Here is a 19,346-nt window from a genome sequence, read left to right as displayed (position 1 = left end):
TTTATAAGAGCTAGGTATTATCACTGTGAACATGGTATAAATCCCTAGCTGGATGGATACAGTTAGGTAGAAAAGCTTTTTAGTGTCCGTTCTCATTTCCATAATGGCATCCTGAGCGTAAATTGGGCATCCTTAGAGTACCCACTCTAATATCTATGTGTAACTGAAACACAAGGTGTGGTGGTATTTTGATATTATCAAGTGCTTTCCAGGCACTCTCCAAGGCATTTAACACATTACAGTAGATCACTTCCCCTTTCCCTGGAATACAGATGTCTCTGGAGTGCAGCACAGCAATACCCATCTCTTGGGGTCAGTAAAGGATAGGTTTTAAAAGACACCTGATGTCTATGTCCAAGATCGACTTTCTAAAAAATTATGTTAATCTCTTGTGATTGAGTTAGGCTTTGATGCAGGCATCACTGGATGAAATTCTATGGCCTTCATTATGCAGGTCAGACTAGATGATCAAAATGGTCCCTTCTGGCCTTAAAATCGACGAAGACTACAGATATTTTGAGAACAGGCCCTGAAGATAACTGCTCTCTCCAACTGGAACCGCAAGAGGAGTTTTAGGAAGGCAAACCTTGGCCAGGATGCTAAGGGCATGTCTACACTTACAACTTGCAATCAATGCAGTGAGTGTCAATTTAGCGGGTCTGGTGAAGACATGCTAAATCGATGGGAGAGCACTCTCCCATCGATTAGTGTATTCCACCTCCCCGAAAAGTGTAAGGGAAGTTGACGGGAGATGCTCTCCCATTGACACAGCGCAGTGTAGCTACCGCGGTACGTGGATATAACTATGTCGACTTCAGTTCAATTATGTGAATAATGTAAGTTGCATAACTTTGATCGATTTAGCACGGTAGTGTAGACCAGCCCTAAGGCTAGCACCACTGCTACTCTTGGGGAAAAATACCATGGAAGCCTTAATAGCCCTGATTGGGTTTGTCACCTGAAAGGAACACAGTGCTCCTATGACATGTTGGGGGCCTGCTTCTAAAGTGGCTCAGTGGGAAGAGAGCCACCTACTGAAGGAGGAACGCCACCTCTTCTTGTTCCTGATATGCCCTCTCAGCATGCCAATTCCTCTGACCAAGCCACGATTCCTCTGAGCTCTGCCAAGTCCACCACCTGCTCTCCAAGTTCCTCGTGTTCTTCTCAGCCAGTGAACAGTTCACAGAATCTTATTTCATTTTGCAAAACGTTGCCAGCTTTCTCCACTCATCGCTAAAGTCTCATTTTCAATGGAAGCATTTTGCAACATAAAAACACACATTTCCCATCCGTTCCCAATTTATGTAAGGCTTGATCATATGACCCGAGTGTTACTGCTACTAGGAATGCTGCGAAACCAGCATAAGATGGCTCTTGTATTGGGCTAAACAAAGTGTAAACTGCTTGTGAATCACAAGAAATGATACCCCGCACTCTACTGCTCTTGTACAGTATGTTTTATTGCAGAACAAACTCATATATTTTACAAATTGAGAAGCTGTACTGGGTTGTAGACTGTTTCCAGGTATTCCTATGCAGTGTTCCCACAGTAAACAACCTGAATACAATGGAGTCTATTTCAGAAAAACAGTAACAGGGATTCAGCACCGTTATCTGCAATCAATAGAGAGAGGAAAGCATCTTATGTCTGATTGTTTAAATGGCATTTAAAACACCTGATTCTGTTCCCATAGAGCACTGTTGCCAACAGAGACCGAGGGCAATGGAGTCACTCCTGATTTACACCAGTGTAATTGAGACCAGAGTCGTCCTGTACCATTAAAGGATGCTGTCAAGTTTTTATATCAAGGTGACAAGGACACTGGCAAACTTGTGAAATTCCTTGAAGGGCTTTCCTAGATATCAGGTTAGATAAAATATTCCATTTCACCACCAGCAGAACTCACCACCAGCAAAAGCCTTGGATGTGGTGCACAACAGTATTAGAATGGACCTTGTACACACTGGAAAAAGCTTGGGGCTTGTTTACAATGAGGAAAATACAACACGTTATTACGCTTGTTAACAAACACAATGTAAACTATAACCTACTCCTTGTCTACACAGCGTGGTGTTGTGTTTAACATCACGTTAGTTGGTCATGGCTAAACGTACAGTGCACCCTGGGTTAACCAGGACCCACTAACATGACTACAAACAAGTCAATGCTTGTCTACATTGACGGTCTTACATCATGTTAATTAACATGTTATAACACGACATTTTCCTCGTGTGGCCGTGCCCTTATAGTAAACTTCAGCTATGCTGGCTGAACTTTCTGAACTAGTTTTTAAGTTCAGGCTGTAGCTGGACTGAAAACCGGCTTTTCCTCAAGACTGAGAAAACGTGATTCCCCACCAATAACGCACTTCATAGCAATCTTCTCTTGGAGCTGCATCTGTGCCATGATACTTAATAGAGTTGTCATATTTCTTAATGCGAGCTCAGAACTCAATTAATGACAGGAAATGCCTTACCAGCAAACAGGCTCTTACACTGAACAGGTTGGCACAATTCACGTTAGCATATAGAAAACCTCAAATTACTGGATTCTGAGGGCCCAATCCTGAGCTGATGTAAATCAACAAAGCTCCAGTGAAGTTGACATAGTTATGTCAGTTTACACCGGTTGAGGATCTGGCCCTGAGCATTCAAGCCCTAAAGATTTCTCCCAGAAAGAGCTCTAGCCAGGGTGAGAAGTTCCTCTTTGATGGAACACAATGAAACTTGCCAGGAGTGTGTGAAAGATACAGACTAGGAACTATCTCCATTCAGTCGGAGGCTGTTTAAATGCTAATGTGCTGTGTGTGTTGTATGATCTACAAAGTGCTGAAGACAGAATAGAAAATAATCTGGGTTCTCTGAAAATATACGAAAGTGAACTGAATCCTTGTGAAAGGTGTCGGATTGACAGTCCCAGAAATTGAAGTCCTCCATTTAGTCACAGAACAGGGATGGCATGACTGGGGCAATGCAAGCTTCCCCCTCACTACCCTGACAATGTACCTAAAGCCTATTCTGGACAGAATACCTGCTCACAGGGGGCTAGAGGAAAGCTCAGTATCCAATGAGTCTCCTGGGCTTCCTCACTAAGAATGTCAATGATGAGGGCCCATTGTGGGGCTGGTGCTTCTGCCATGTAGATACCTGCTCATTTCACTCATTCACCTCATTGCACTGGTCACCAAACTCATTTCACATAGGCTAGCAGGAAGCCATGGGAACAGGATTCCTTTTTCACCTAGGCTGGATTTTAACTCATGACCTAAGGAGTGAAAGGGGCTTTGATCCCATTGACCAAGCCCATGAGCCATTTAAGTCCCCCAAGTTCCTCCCTCTAAAAAGAAATTAGAAAACAATTATGTAAAGTGGTCACCGGGCACAAGGGATTCTCTTTAAACACACTGCCATAGAGTTTCCCGACCATAATTAGCAAAAGACCCTCTGCTTGAAAATCAAAATAGGTGTCATTAGCTCTAATTGACATTAAGGCAACCTGATTTCAACTGAGAAGCTCGCTTTTGTCTTCTTTCTCTATCAGGGATTTCTTACATGTGAGCATGAGAAGCAGAAGCATTGGTAAGTGCCACAGGCTGCAGAAGAAAAGTTTCCTGGAGCTGCTGCGATCTGCATCCCTGTAGAACCGAAAGCCGAGGTAGGAAATGTACAGGTTGATAGGGAGTGAAATGAGCGGAAAATTCCATGTGGTGACATCGAGGATGGGGGCCACTGTTGAGAGTCCAATTAAGGCCAAGCAGTGACGCAGAGCAACCCGCCGGCACATCGCAGGGTGAGTGACGGACATCATGCAGTATCCTCCTCGTGAGTAATCCTCCCGGAGGCCCCAGCTCAGGGCATTGAAATGAGGAAACTGCCAGGAATAGAGAATTCCTCCCAACAGCAACGCGCCTGCAAAAGGAAAGAAAAGGAAACATGCATTAGAGTGCTCATCTTAGATCATAGCAAAGGAGCACTGCATACAACATTTCAACACCTATATGGAGCTTACCCATACCACCACGTGCTACCACTGCAAAGTTTATGACAACTTCCCCCCCACTCCCATGGAACTCATCACATCACACTCAAATACTGTAAAGAAGTCAGGGGATATTCTCTGTTTATCAGTAATTATGTGGTTTTTGGAGATTTTTTTTTTAAACTTGCAAATGGTGTTCCTTAAAATAATTTATTTCTGATGCACCTGTCACCTCAATATCTAGGCACCAGTTCAGTTTCCACTGGGGGGGGGGGGGGTGATTTGTTGAAACTTAAGAGAAGTTTGGTAGAAGAATTTTTTTCACAGTCTCTAGGACACAAACTTATCTCTCCCAAGTTCCCTAACTGGAGCACCCAGAGCAGGAAAAACACAGTAGAAGGAAGGAAGTGTGTGACAGGATAAGCAAAAGTTATTAACAAGATGAGTCCTACTCACTGATATGCAGTGAGAAAAGGAGCCTATGCAGGAAACAGGTCACATCCTGAAAACTGTGATACCAGTGATGACAAAATAATTCAGAGGCTCAGCTGGAGTTTCTCCTTCATTTTGTGAAGACTGCAAATTGCTCACAGGTGTAGATGCTTCTCAACTGCTTAATCATTATATCCTCGGGTGGCAAAGTACAAACATGGCAGAGCGGAGCAGAAGGCAGTGGAGAACTGCTAACTTTCCAAGAGCAACTCTGAATACCGGCTTTAAATACAAAAGCACCTACTGATGTATTCTTCAGGAACTCCTAAACATACGTGGGACCTGATCCAAAGCATGCTGAAGTCAATGGGAGTCTGATTGACTCCAGTGGGCTTTGGAATGGGCCCTCAGACTGGGCTATATACAGGTGTGTCCCTCATCCACACTAACATCACCTGTGAGAGTTCCACCCGTAGAGCCATCTTGCACCTTGCCTGTTGTTCCCTTCTCTTCTACCTCCCCTCCACTCCAGCCGGGATATCCTATTTGCATCTTCCCGCTTCCATGTGTTTGTCCTTTCCGGGAATGACTTCCCACTTCTGAGCCCAAGCTACCACCCCTTCTTGCTCATCTAATGGAAGCAGAATCAGGCTCGAACGTCAATAGCAAAATTTGGCTTCAATTGGAGGAAGGTCAGGTCCTTTACTCCTTCCTAAAAGTTCATCTCTTTCCAGAAGGAGTGAGTTTATAATAACTAACACAGACTAAGTCCCACCTTCACAAAGGAACTTGGGCACCTAAGCTCCACATTTAGTTATCTAAGTCCCAGTTTTAGGTGCTGATGTGATCCACAGAATCACCGGGGCTCCCTAGGTACTTAAGTTTCTGCCTCTGAGCATGTGCACTGCTGCTTCTCTCAAGTGTCCGGATGCCCATCTCCCACCTAAGCTTCAGTACGATCCATGAACTGGGGGAAGACAGGTGGAGAAGTGCCTGTTTTGCCAACAGGGCCTATCCAGTAGGCGTGCTCTGAGCACTCCGAAGGGATCAGACCCTATTCAAAACCCAGCAGCAGGAGGAGCAGCAGCCCACCCTTTAGCCCAGTGGTTAGAGCACACACCCAGACCTAGGTTCAATTCCCCTCTCAGCTCAAGGAGGAGAAAGGATTTGAACAGAGGATTTCCCACCTCTCAGGAAAGCACTCTAACCACATCTATTCTGATGTGGGTTGCTCTCAATCTCTCCCATTGAATCTGCTCCGCTGTGTATAAATACAGTCATTACGCCTGACAGAGAGAGTGAGTATGAGAATGACTCTATAGCCTGGGTATTAGCTACTCACCCGGGAGGTGGCAGACCCAAGGTCCAGTTCCCCAGCTCCAAGATTCTTTAGTTATTGATCAAAGAGCAATAGATGTGCAGGGCCTAAGTCCCTTTGTGGACTGGGGCCTAAATTATTTCCTCAGTGATTCAGGTTTTCTCTGGGTCTGTTTTGGTTGTGAACTCCTTGGGGCTGGGAATGTCGATCTTTCTGTCTTGTTGAGCATAGTGTCGTTGTTACCCTCCTCCAAATAATAATCCCTGCTGGTACCAAGGCCCATAGCTCATATCACCCCAACCAGCCAGAGGATGTCACTGCTGCATCATAAAAAAATCGAAATTTAAGGGCAGTTTTCTAGCTGTCTATAAGATGCTTTGAGAGACAAGGTGGATGAGATATCTTTTTTTGGACTGATGAGAGAAACAAGCGTTCGAGCTTACACAGAGTCCAGACCTGAAGAAGAGTTCTGTGTAAACTCAAAAGCTTGTTTCTATCTCACAGACAGAAGCTGGTCCAATAAAAGATATTACCTCACTCACCTTGTCTCTCTAATATCCTGGGACCGACACGGCTACAACAACACTGCATATAAGATGCCTCGGCAGTCTGAGCATTTGGCTCACATCTTTTGAAATGTATGAATACTCTTTTCCATTTTGTGAGTTCCATGTCCCTGGAAGCTGCTTACATTAAGTACAGAGACAAGGAAGGGCTACCAGAATGGGAATTCAGATCCTTGGACAATGTAGTTAGCAGGAGAATTACAGGTAAGCATGGGCTAAGATTTTAAAATGTGATTAGTGATATTTGGGTCTCCAACCCAAGGCTCCTTAAAGAGGCCTGATTTTCAGAAAGGCGATGTTCAACACTTTCTGAAAATCAGGACCCTTTAAGCTGATGAGTTGGGCACCCAAATATCACTAGTAACTGTTGAAAATCTTGGCCATTTTCAAAGGCTGGTGAGACACAGGATTGATGCTTCTTCATTGAAATCAAAGCAAGTTTATCCACTGACTTTGAAGGGCAGCAGGATTGAGCCTATAAACAGTACACCCCTGTAGTATTTGTTTCTTTAGTTTTTTCCTATTCAACTGAAATACTTGCTCCCGAAGGCAGGATACCAGACTTGATGAACCAAAGACAATAATACTCTGCACTTACACAGGATTTTTTATCTTTAAAGGGCTTTTCAAACATTAGCTCATTATTTCTCACAACACCCAGGGAGATAAGTTACAATTATCCACCATAGGGGAAATGGGGTAGGGACAGAATCAGAGGAAGAATTAATACATGCAAGTTGTTTCTGGTTCCCCTCTCTTTGATCTGGTATGGCAAGCCCTATGTTCCTGTGCCTTTGGTCTGTAACAGAGAGTCTTCACTTATGAAGTTGTTCAATCTTTGGTGTGCAGCCAAGCCCCAAAAAGCATACAAAACCTCAAACACACTGGAAACTCTAGTAATTTCCTCACTATAACACTACGTTTTCAATTAAAAAAATCATCTTGAGGCAACTTTTACACACAAACTAACCAGCCAGAACTACTTTGAGACTGAATTCCCATTTGCAAAGATCTGGTTTTAGTGTGAGCGCCTTTGGAGTTTTTAACTACTTTTATTACATCACTACTTCAGAAATAACGGGTATTTTATAGACAAGCTAAACAGTAAAGCAATTTAACAGGCCATTATGGGGATTTTAATTGATCCAATCCTGGAGCTGCATTTCCCCCCTGATTTTACTGGTGATCCTTTTGTTAGTTTTCCATATGCCTTGCTGACTTTGTTGGGTTTCCAAAGACTGCTAAGTGTCATGTACATGTTGACTTAATTGGAAAACAGGAGAGGACATACTCTGGTGTCAAATGAGCCCTGACTAGGGACCTTACAAACTTCCAGCCAATGACAAGCATTAAAAGACTCGAATTGCTTGACAAACATTAACTATGTCATAAATATGTCAATGGTGTTTGTAAGCAATGTTATTACATGAAGGACTATCGCTGAAGAATGGGCCGGTTCACTATTCTATAGACTGCACTGGTTTCCCTATGGAGTTCTTGATAGCTGTGGATTTAGGTATAACTAGCATAAATGATCTCTCTCTATGGAGTTTAATTATGGTGGGATCAGATTAGTTAGTTCACATCCATGATACACTCTGTTGGCATCTTCTCAGAGTTGGCACAGTATGATCCAAGGCCTAGCTGGTTCATAATTGTAAGAACTGCCTCCCCCCCCCACCTTTTTTTTTTAAGAGTTTTTTAAAGCCAGGAGTTTGGAAACACCAGTTTAATACCAGAAATACCCTGGCCTTCATAAGCTCCATGGTTTCCCTGTGGCACTGATAATAGCGGTGAATACAGGTATACCAATTTGTAACCCTTATAAAATCTTTCAGCTTCTCCACAGACTTTATTAACTGGGAGCCCACAAATATCAAACTCTTTGGACTTTTTTGCAGAGTTTCTAATAGTAGTGAGTTCAGGAACAGCCATGACCATTGCAAACTCCATCCACTTCTCCAGGTGGAGATCATTACAAATGCTGATGATTTGGCAGAGGAATTTTGTTAGATTTCTGAAACTCCATTGCCCTCCCACCATTGCAGTCATTTTCATCAGTGTAAAATGTGACCATTCTGACTGGGATAATTTCAATTCCCACTTTGCCCTGGTTTGAATGATCACATAAGAAATAGGGTAACAGAAAACCAGGTCCAGTCTCCATAAACTTAAAGGCAAAGTCTGTGATTAACATTAAACTTTAGTGTCTAAGATTTAACTGTTAGCAGTTTTCTTACTGCTTTAATTTTAAATATATTCTAATGGCAATAATACATTTCTTGAGCAATATAGCAAGCTGAGACATCTTTTGAATTTTCTGTTTAAGTAAGATGCAGCCAAAAGGTTAACTATTAACCAAGTTTGTTTGTTTTTTCCTGTCTGAAGAAAGGGTTACTGTTGTTTGTTAAGGTTTTGGGATTCCATAAAATGTTTCTTATATAGGGGAAAGTGCAAAGTCCTAAAACATTTCACAAGGCCTCATGGTAAGAAATTGTAAGGTGCCAAAAGCATTTTTGGTCAAAATTTGTGAGTGATGAGTGATTTTGGGCTCCCAAATGGACACATCCCTAAAGGGTCTGATTTCCAGAAAGCACCGAGTACTCGCCCTCTGAGAATTGGCTCTTTACGTTGTCAAATTAGTCACCCAAAAATCAAGCCAACCAAAATCGCTAGTCACTTTTGAAAATCTCCACCTCTATTCTTTAGTGTCTACAGAATGGGTCAGAATAACATCTCTGGATTATAAGTATTTTCATTATTTGTAATACCGCAGTTCCAAGGAGCCGTAGTCATAGACCAGGACCCCACTGTGCTAGGTGCTGTACAAACACAGAACAAAAAGATGGTAAATTCTCCATTTATCCCCAGAAAAGGGATAGTATAGTCGCAAAGGGCCAAGCCACCCCCAAACTGCCCCATCATTGTGCTTCAATGACTATTTGCTAAAGGGCCCAAATCTCAGGTCACTAGAGCAGTTCAGTCTCTGGGCCTGCTCAGCCCTTGGACTCTGCCATTGCAAGTAACAAGGTTTTTTATTATGTGACTACCTGTGGAGTAGAATCTGAACTTTGATAACTGATTCTCTTCACATAGGGCACTGGACAACCATCAGATGTCAACAATGTCTGGTCACTACCAACCTGGGCCCTCATTAGAATCAGTGACTCAGACATGAAAGGTTCTACTCTCCATTACTAATCCCCTGAATGATCCATGCCCAGTAAGGATAACATAGTCTGTTCACATTAACTACAGGAATACCGAATTGCGTGGCTAAGACAAAAAGTCAGAAAGACATCGCAACTGCAGCATTATTTTGAACAGACACTGCTTTTTTTAATAGGACAAAAAAGAGAAGTCCAGACCCAGCTCCTCACCCACTTATTGCAAAGAATATGATGGCATATTCCAGATACTGTTTAACATTAATATCTGGACGATATTATATTTGTTAAGCAGTCAGTTGAAATTCATATCCTGCATTTCACTGACTTACATACAAACTATACACTGTACGGTGATGTTTCCATCCACCATCACAAGGCAGCCACCTCTGGGATTCAAAGCAGCAGCTGTTAAACAATGCACAATAGTTTAGGACAGGGAAAGAAGAATACTCTTTGCAGTTAACTTCTCCCACCATGCCCGGAGGGAAACATTTGAAGGCAGGCTATTGCAGAGGAGGGATTTGGTCAGGACACCATTTTTAGCCCTCTTCCTCTTACAAAATGAACATGGAATTTTTAGTGATCACAAGTGATCAGGACCCCCTGCTCTGTTTCATCTTAAAGATGATACCTCTAGCAACATGGTGTCCCTGAGTATTGCTTAAATACTGACTCAAAAAAGGGGAGAGGGCCACTTACTGGCAGGAAAACCCACTTGCCCAAGGTGGTGGTGTGAGAGGTGCCCCATCTAATTATTGACCTGGTCTGGCATCAGCAGTAGCACTGCAAAACTTTTGATGAAATTGTTTCAAATGGCTTTGTCGTCATTTGGGTATTTGTTTTATAAACCCCAAATATTTCTTCTAACAATGCCTTATTTCTTGTACAGAGATTACACCAAAGAGATATAAGCTCACTAAATACACATCAGCCTAGAAAGGTTCAGGTAACATGCAACAATGAACCGCATTGGCTAAAAGAGAAGGGATTGACATCTCCACTATAATGCATTGGATCCACTGCAGCACAGGGAAACAAAGTTATCTTAGGAGTACAGAGACCAGTACATGCATTACATTCCTGTAAATGCACTAAGAGCATGAACAGCTTATTCTCTACCCCTACCCCACTCACTGCTCTTTTGACTAAGTGGAGAGTCTTCTATTCCTTAAAAACATGGTGGTTTGCAGAACACTGGTTACAGTTGTATGCCCAAGTTGGGGCAAACAGGTGTTTTATGTCATCAATACAATAAAAAAAAAAAAAGGGGGGGGGGAGTGTGATCTGGAGTTGCAGCTCAGTATGGATTTGCTCCCTTTTCTGTCTCTTTTTGGCCCTGCATATGTATGACTGGGAAGTGGCCAACTAGGCATGTAAAATAAACATAGAATGGTTAAAATATCAGCTCCAAAACAGATGTTGAAATCTTATTGCATTTCCCAAAGCTGGTGTTTACTGCCTTGGCAACCTAAGAATGCTGTTTTGCTTAAAGCACAATTTTAGTAATTCTTCTGCCTTGAATAATGTGAAGGAATTTTAAAATTATTTCCAGACTTTGGTAGCTGACTGACACATTAGGGGAAAGCACCGTCCTTTTGTCTCAAGGAAACTGGGTACGAGTTTGGCTCATGTCAGACGTGAAAGGTTTGGAAGTCTAAGCTTAACTTTTAATGGACTGTAGTCAGAAAACAACCACACAGAGCAATCCTTGATATGACGCAACTGGCTCTCCTTAGTTAAAAGATGTTGAACAAATTACTCCTCTTTAATCCAGACAAGGTAGATTAGAGCTGGGAGACTTGAATTAGTCCAGCTGCAGCCATCTGCCTATGGGTAAACATGATTTTCCAGGCTTTGTATTCCTCACCTTTCTTAATTCATCCTAAACTCTTTGCAGTAGTCCTGCATGATTTTTATAGAAAGTTACCCACCAGAAAAGGCATTTGATACTCTCTGAAAGACATCTTTTATCCCTTGCCTACTCTCTGTTTTGTGTTTGTTTACGGCCAAAATTTAACATGCCCATAGGCACTTTCCTTTGAAAATCTGTAAGTGTGCAACCGTTGTAGGCCTGGAGAAAGATTTTAGAGTTCAGTTATGATATCTTGTCTTTCCCCATAACTTATCTTTCAAGACGGAGATTCAGTGCAATACAGCCCCAAACTGTACTCTTCCGAGGACTTGGGGACAGGGCCGCTGCTACCATTAAGGCAAACTAGGCGGTTGCCTAGGGCTCCAAGATTTGGGATGCCAAAAAGCGGTGCCCCCAATTTTTTTTTACAGCGTTCCTACGCCCCCTCCCTGAGCGTGCAGTCGCCGCTCCACTTCTCCTGCCTCCCAGGTTTGCAGTGCCAATCAGCTGTTTGGCACCGCAAGCCTGGGAGGGGAGGAGAATTAGAGCGGGGGCGGCATGCTTGGGGAGGAGGCGAAGCAGAGGAGAGCTGGGGTGGGGAGCTGCCGCACGGCTCCCTGGGGGGAGGGGGAGACGCTGCCGCGGGGGGGGGGCCTCAGGGCAGGGGGGGAGGAGCTGTCGTGGGGGGGCACCTCAGGGGGGGGGCGGGGAGCTGCTGCAGGGCTGGGGAGGGAGGGGGGCGCAAGGTGCACCTGCCCTGCTTGGGGATGAACAACTATGATTCTTAGGTGGATGTGGAAGCTGATTCCTGAAGTGGCATTACTGTCAGTCTTCAAAGACATTGGCTGTTCTATCAATTTACTGTGTATACACTACACAGCCCTAGTTAACATACACACACACACACACACACATATATGCACTGTCAAGTGATTAAAAACATTAATAGCGATTAATCGCATGATTAAAAAAATGAATTGTGATTAATCACACGATTAATTGCACCGTTAAACAATAATAGAAAACCATTTATTTAAATATTTTTGGATGTTTTCTACATTTTCAAATATATTGATTTCAATTACAACACAGAATACAAAGTGTACAGCGCTCACTTTATACTTATTTTGTATTACAAATATTTGCGCTGTAAAAAACAAAAGAAATAATATATTTCAAGTCACCTCATACAAATACTGGAATACAGTCTCTTTATCATGAAAGTTGAACTTACAAATATAGAATTATGTATAAAAAATAACTGCATTCAAAAATAAAACAATGTAAAACTTTTGAGCCTACAAATCTACTCAGTCCTACTTCTTGTTCAGCCAGTCAGTCAGACAAACAAGTTTGTTTACATTTGCAGGAGATAATGCTGGCCGCTTCTTGTTTACAACGTCACCTGAAAGTGAGAACACACATTCACATGGCATTGTTGTAGCTGGCGTTGCAAGATATTTACGTGCCAGATGCGCTAAAGATTCATATGTCCCTTCATCTTCAACCACCATTCCAGAGGACATGTGTACATGCTGAAGACGGGTTCTGCTTGATAACAATCCAAAGCAGTGCAGACTGATGCATGTTCACTTTCATCATCTGAGTCAGATGCCACCAGCAGAAGGTTGATTTTCTTTTTTGATGGTTCGGGTTCTGCAGTTTGCGCATCAGAGTGTTGCTCTTTTAAGACTTCTGAAAGCATGCTCCACACCTCGTCCCTCTCAGATTTTGGAAGGCACTTCAGATTCTAGGGTTGAGTGCTGTAACTATCTTTAGAAATCTCACATTGGTACGTTCTTTGCGTTTTGTCAAAGCTGCAGTGAAAGTGTTCTTAAAACGAACAATATGTGCTGGGTCATCATCCAAGACTGCTATAACATGAAATATATGGCAGAATGGGTGTAAAACAGAGCAGGAGACATACTATTCTCCCGCAAGGAGTTCAGTCAAAATTGAATTAACGCATTCTTTTTTTAACGCGCGTCATCAGCATGTCCTCTGGAATGGTGGCCAAAGCATGAAGGGGCATACAAATGTTTATCATACCTGGTATGTAAATACCTTGCAATACTGGCTACAAAAGTGCCATGCAAACTCCTGTTCTCACTTTCAGGTGACATTGTAAATAAGAAGCTGGCAGCATTATTTCCCGTAAATGGAAACACACTTGTTTGTCTTAGCGATTGGCTGAATAGGAAGTAGGACTGAGTGTACTTGCAGGCTCTAAAGTTTTACATTGAGTTTTTGAGTGCAGATATGTAACAAAAAAAATCTACATTTGTAAGTTGCACTTTCACAATAAAGATATTGCATTATGGTACTTGTATGAGGTGAATTGAAAAATACTATTTCTTTTGTTTATCATTTTTACAGTGTAAATATTTAATAAAAATAATAATATCAAGTGAGCACTGTACACTTTGTATTCTGTGTTGTAATTTAAGTCAATGTATTTGAAAATGTAGAAAAACATCCAAAAATAGTTAAGAAGTTTCAATTGGTATTCTACTGTTTAACAGTGTGATTAAAACTGCGATTAATCGCAATTAATTTTTTAAATCATGCTTAATGTTTTTGAGTTAATCATGTGAGTTAACTGCAATTAATCGACAGTTTATATATATATATATTCAGTACTGTACAGCAAACATATCCCATAAATCTTTGGGCATGATTGTATCATCTGCATCACAGGTGCACTGCCTTGAAACGCAAATATTTTTCTCCTTTAACCTGATGGCAGAATTTTCTTCTTGGGAAGGAGAGATGGAGCTTGTGATCCTCTCCCCTCAGTTAACTTCAGGGACAAAAAATAGCTGTTTGGGGTGTGTGAGTTGCCCTGCATCATATGTACAAAATGTTGCATAAGGATGTTTTTAAAATAACGTCATTTAGGAAAAAATGCAGACTGCCATTTAATTGTCAATGTCCACTGTTCTTTTCGGGGGTGGGAGTGGGATTACCTCCATACAATAGAAATCTCCATGTGTGACCATAGAACATTCTCAAGCATAAAGGCATCTTGGAGTTGTACATTCAGAAGTCTTAGCAAGACTAACTGGTGATAGAATTCCACTGTATTTCACAGCTCTAATATTTCTGCAGTGGTGGCATGGTAAGCCTTCAGCCGGCATTTTTTTCTACTACAAACAGAATATACTATTGATTGTGTCAGTTGACATGTGAGCGGCTGAGTAGCCTTGAGGAGAAAAAAAATGTATCCCTTCTAAAGCTTGTTGCATTTATACAAGGTCTCTACACTGCACACAATAGGACTGACTATCAATGTAGCCCTACATGGCTCTATGCTCAGCCTCCACGTTCACTGATAATTGTGTGCTTTCAAGGTTATATGGTTATGTAAACTAATGGCAAAGGGGGAAAAAAAATCCCAAACCAAAAAGCTTCATGGTCATGGGTTTCAATAGCCATTTCTTTTGAAGGATGGCACAAAGGACCTGTGGAACAGGACTGCTTCAGTGGAGCAATAGACTTCTGTGCTGGAGTACATAAAGGGAAGGGAATGTTGTATCTGTATATGAACTGCAAGCAGAACAAAAGGAGGATCTTAAAGATTCACTGGAAATGGGAAATAAAAGTAGCAATGAGATTTCCATCTTGAGGCTTTCTTTGGGACAACCTCTAAAGGAAACAGTCCTATAGATTTCTTCGGGTGCATTTGCCATTTGTATATAATATCTGTATGCGTGTGTACGCACATACACGCTGCTGAAGGCCTCATAGTTGAAATATCTTTCAGTGTGAATGCAAGATGACCCTTTGCTCTTTGTGGAAGACCCAAATTAGAGAGGAAGACATGGGTAAGTATGGAAGAAGCAATTGGCCATATTGTTTGTGGATTTTCTGGCAGTCTGATAAAGGAATTAGTCCAAGACTGCTTTAGAAGAACAACGACCTGCTCTTTTGATTAATCTTAGCTAGCTTTAGTATCGTGTCTAAAGCTAGCTTTAGTATCGTGTCATTTCATTACTCCACACAGTCTCAAACACGTTTGCCTCAAACGTGACTGTGCCTCAAACGTGACTGTGTGGAGTAATGAAATGACTCAGACGTTCACAGGTGCAAGTATGTTTAGGGAGTATCTGCAGAAGTGTCTCAAAGTAACATTTTCAGCCACGTACTATAAACTTCCATAGCCACATATGGGGTTATACTCAAAAGCACTTCAGCCTTCCTTTGCAGCTACTAGGTTGGCTCATTGAAATCAAAGAGTCTTTACTGAATCCTGCTGCTGTTTTGGTGCCCCCTACTGGAAAGTGTGGTTCCCAGACTGGGGCACTGTGACAGCTGCCCCACACAGTTCAATATTGTTCATCTGGAAGATGAAAGCACTGTGCTGGTAACAGCTGTGCATGATGCATAGAATTGGGATAACAGTGAATTTATTTGACTTTGATTTCATCTTTCAGACTGAGTCAGTCCCCAAAGGTGCCTCCATGGTGGAATCACCACTTCTTTTGTGTCTCGCATGACGAAAAAAACCACAGAATAATTCACTGACTTTTGTCTTAAATTTAAAACAGCTGCCTACTAGCACTGCCCATCTGCCTCAGTTTTTACCCACACCGAACACACTTCTGGGCCGCCAGCTTCCTATGCTCATATGTCAATGACATTAATCTCTCTACCTTCCCATGAAACAGAGTAAGAACTCCTTCGTCATCTTGTCTTTGAAGAGAAGTGAAACCCTAAAAGACTTGATTTTGTTAGCAAAGACCCCAGCTAAAATCCTCAGGAACATTATAATCTAGTCTTGCTCTGGGCACCAGAAGCTCTCACAATAGACCTGCATCCATGTCAATAGGCTTTTAAAAATTCAAACTCTTTAGTCAAAAAGACAGTGTGAAAGAAAGAAAAAAGCAGACAAGGGCTATACAGGGAAAGGTATCAGAAACTGTCGTTTGTCAGGTCATGCCACAGCCCCCTCTCCTTCTCTTCTCTTTTTTGTTACTAAAACCATCCATCTGCCAAATGTCACTTGCAGATAAGAACTGTCCATTTTTAAATCCCCATTTGTAAATAGATGTTGGCTGACATAATTAATGTCTACCATACAACACAATTTGAATTACAAAGTAAAGGCAATTTAAAAATCAGCCTCCACATGATTACCATTGATACTCAGTCTATAAATTCCATAGCCCCAGGAATTATTTAAATTTCTGAAAATGAATGAAAATCAGTACAAGATGTCTTTCAGGAAAGAGAGACCAGAAGTGGAGCATCTGAGATAAACTAAATAGTCTCTTGAGATAAACATTCCTTGGTGCAGTAATACCTATGGCTCCAGGCCACCATGGGGCTGCAATGTCTGCTACACTGTCAAGACTGTTATCAGCTATGCCACTGCCACCTACTCAGAACAAATCCCCTTAACTGATAAAGCACATTATGCCGAAGACCCCTGCTTGTCACGTCTATCGAACTGGGTGGTTTATATGAATGCTGTGGCACTGAACTACTCCGTTCTAAAACCTGAGGAGGTTTCAATTGGTTGGGATCAAGCCACCACTGCATCAGTGTATGGAGTTCATTGAAATGAAAAACCTTAAGGCAGCTCGTGGCCCCCTGGAGCTGGGAATAGTCACTATATATTCTATTTTGCTATATTTGCTAATTAGGAAAAAAATCAGTCAAAACTGACAATGAATATTTCAAGCAACAGGCAAACAGCAGCATGAGTGTAATTTAAAGTACATATGTGGCTGTTCTCTTTTGTGCTAAAATAAATAGCTCTGTTATTTCCTAAAGACGTCTGTACTACTGAACAACTATAAGTTCAACAGTCACTCATGCATCATGGGCAGAAGTGCTTAATGTGGGTCTCATGAAGGAGAATCTAAAACAAAAAGAGGAAAGCTGTACCAATTCTTTGCTCTGACCTTATCCTAACGCTTATGATTTAAAACAAATTTGCTGTGATTCTCCCCTTCATCAAAGTGAAACAAGTCACGTCAGGGCCTGGATTTATTAGTCAAACAAATAACCTTTTATTTAACTGGAAGGAAATAGCAACACAAAGGAACAGAAGGAGGGGCTTTCAAGGAAGCAAATGTGGCATTGCAAACCACAGTCTGGCAGCCAAGCTATATATAAATAGACCAGATATGCGATGGTGAGAAGCATGTGGTAAGTGGCATTTATCATACATCTTTGACTACCTCACCTGCATTCTGCTCACCCCTAGGATTTATGTTCACATTCCAAATCTCCCAGCAGTTTCAAATGGGCACCATTTAAAAATACCAACTTTCCATAGAAATGTTTCCTTCTTTCTCCTGAAATGTGTATTCTGTCCCAAATTACACTGGCCCAAGTTCTAGGCTAGATGATGTTCGCTGACATCTTTAAGTGCTGATCTCTCAAGACCCATCAGGGCTAGAAATGGCAGCAACAGGCCACTGGACATGTTTTGTAAAGCACTTTGAGATCTCCTGATGAAAAGAGGCATATAAGAGCGAGGCATTGTTATTATTGGAAATAAGAGAATCCCAGACTTCCAGTGGGAAATGCAACACTCACATCTTACCTTGGAAGTTGCTGAGACACTAGCCTTTAAAGTTGTGGCATTTTAATGTGCATTTATTTTGGAAAATAAAAATAAATTCCTAAATGGACTTTGGAAATAAAAAAAGGTTGATCAAATCTGAGGCTTTTGGAACTAAACCTGACTTATTTTCTTTACCTCTGCTGAAGTATAGATCTTATAAACGCTGTTTCAAAAACTGCACCTTCAGCTCCAGAACCGCAATCCGGGAAGCGTCTTAAATTATGGCAAAGGAACAACACAATCTTTCAGCAGTAAGCCTTCCTGAACCACGTCAGTGACGTTTGCTGTTTTCTGGTATATGGGAGCAGGGCAGTGATGGCTACACAAGTTTGCCCACCAAAGAGGGAAGTGAAAGAAGTTCTATCCTTAATGACTACCTTTGCCATAACTAGAAACACATACAATAATGTGATTGCTCTGAACACTGGTGCTTGAGCAAATTGCAAGGGGAGAAAATCCACAATAAAATGTAAACCCAAGAAATTCCAGTGAAATGGTGAGTAGCTCTCTTTTCATTAGTGTTCTGACTGCCCTGCTACACATTCTTCATTGTTTTTCAGCCGGATATTCAATCCTTTTTTTAACAAGGTGCAAAGGTATTTTCACACCTTTACCTAAAAAGAGGTTAAGTCTGCTAGCTAATTACACTTCATTAACAGGTTCCATGACCTTGGCTATGTGGGTTTAAGAGAATGGGTGCATATGCTCATATGTGTGTGAACACACATACAAACCTCTTACAGAGGGCTAATCCTGCAAGGGCTGAGTTCAGGGTGTTCAGCACTGGAGAAGTGAGCTCACAGTGAAGTCGTTTTCCACTATTAGTCTATTTTCATTGTAAAGAGGAATGCAATGCACTGAAGCAGTCAATTCTAAGTCACTATTATCCAAGGTTTGCTATACGTGAGTTCCACCATATAGATTCATATTGACCCAGACTATTTCTGCGGAGCAAGCAGCTCAGCCTCATCCAAACTAACTGTGAGGCAAATGGAGGGAATTCTACCTACCTGGAATTGAGAATGTGGAGTTACTCTAAACACTGGGCAATGACATACTGATACACACATAGAAACGTAGTGTGGGGATTTTCCCCCGTTACGTTGTATGTGAGCCTATGTGAGTCTTACTGTTTTGCATGAATGCCGTGTGCACGCCTCAGTTTCCCTGTGTATTGCACCAATGTCTAGGTGGTGGGAATAAGGGGGTGTGACTTTTCTGGAGGCTGCTCCAGCTGCCAGACCCCTGCCCTGCCAATTGCTCCTCCTCCGGCCTTTGAATCGCTTCCAGGCCAAGAGTCATCTGGTCACATCCCCTCCTGGGTCTCAGGTTACGAAGAGGCGGCTATAGCATCGGTGCAGGCAGCTAGAGCAGCCTCCGCAAAAGTCACACCCCCTTATTCCCACCACCTAGACATTGGTGCAATACACAGGGAAACTGAGGCACACACAGCAT

At 42.1% G+C, this 19,346-nt stretch overlaps 1 protein-coding gene across 1 annotated transcript in view; it reads right to left on the bottom strand.

The window, feature by feature from the left end:
- Positions 1–1,442: 1,442 nt before the first annotated feature.
- Positions 1,443–19,346, bottom strand: part of LOC128847959 (protoheme IX farnesyltransferase, mitochondrial) — a 175,959-nt gene continuing 158,055 nt past the window's right edge. Inside the window, exon 7 of the mRNA XM_054047682.1 lies at positions 1,443–3,909. Within this exon, the coding sequence (XP_053903657.1) occupies positions 3,503–3,909 (407 nt within the window). The 3' untranslated portion in view covers positions 1,443–3,502. The remainder of the gene's footprint in view (positions 3,910–19,346) is intronic.

Source organism: Malaclemys terrapin, chromosome 13, assembly GCF_027887155.1.
Source record: "Malaclemys terrapin pileata isolate rMalTer1 chromosome 13, rMalTer1.hap1, whole genome shotgun sequence".
In the NCBI taxonomy this organism is placed as follows: Eukaryota; Metazoa; Chordata; order Testudines; family Emydidae; genus Malaclemys; species Malaclemys terrapin.
Note: the sequence above shows the minus strand (reverse complement) of the source record. Positions and strands in the feature narration are given on the sequence as shown.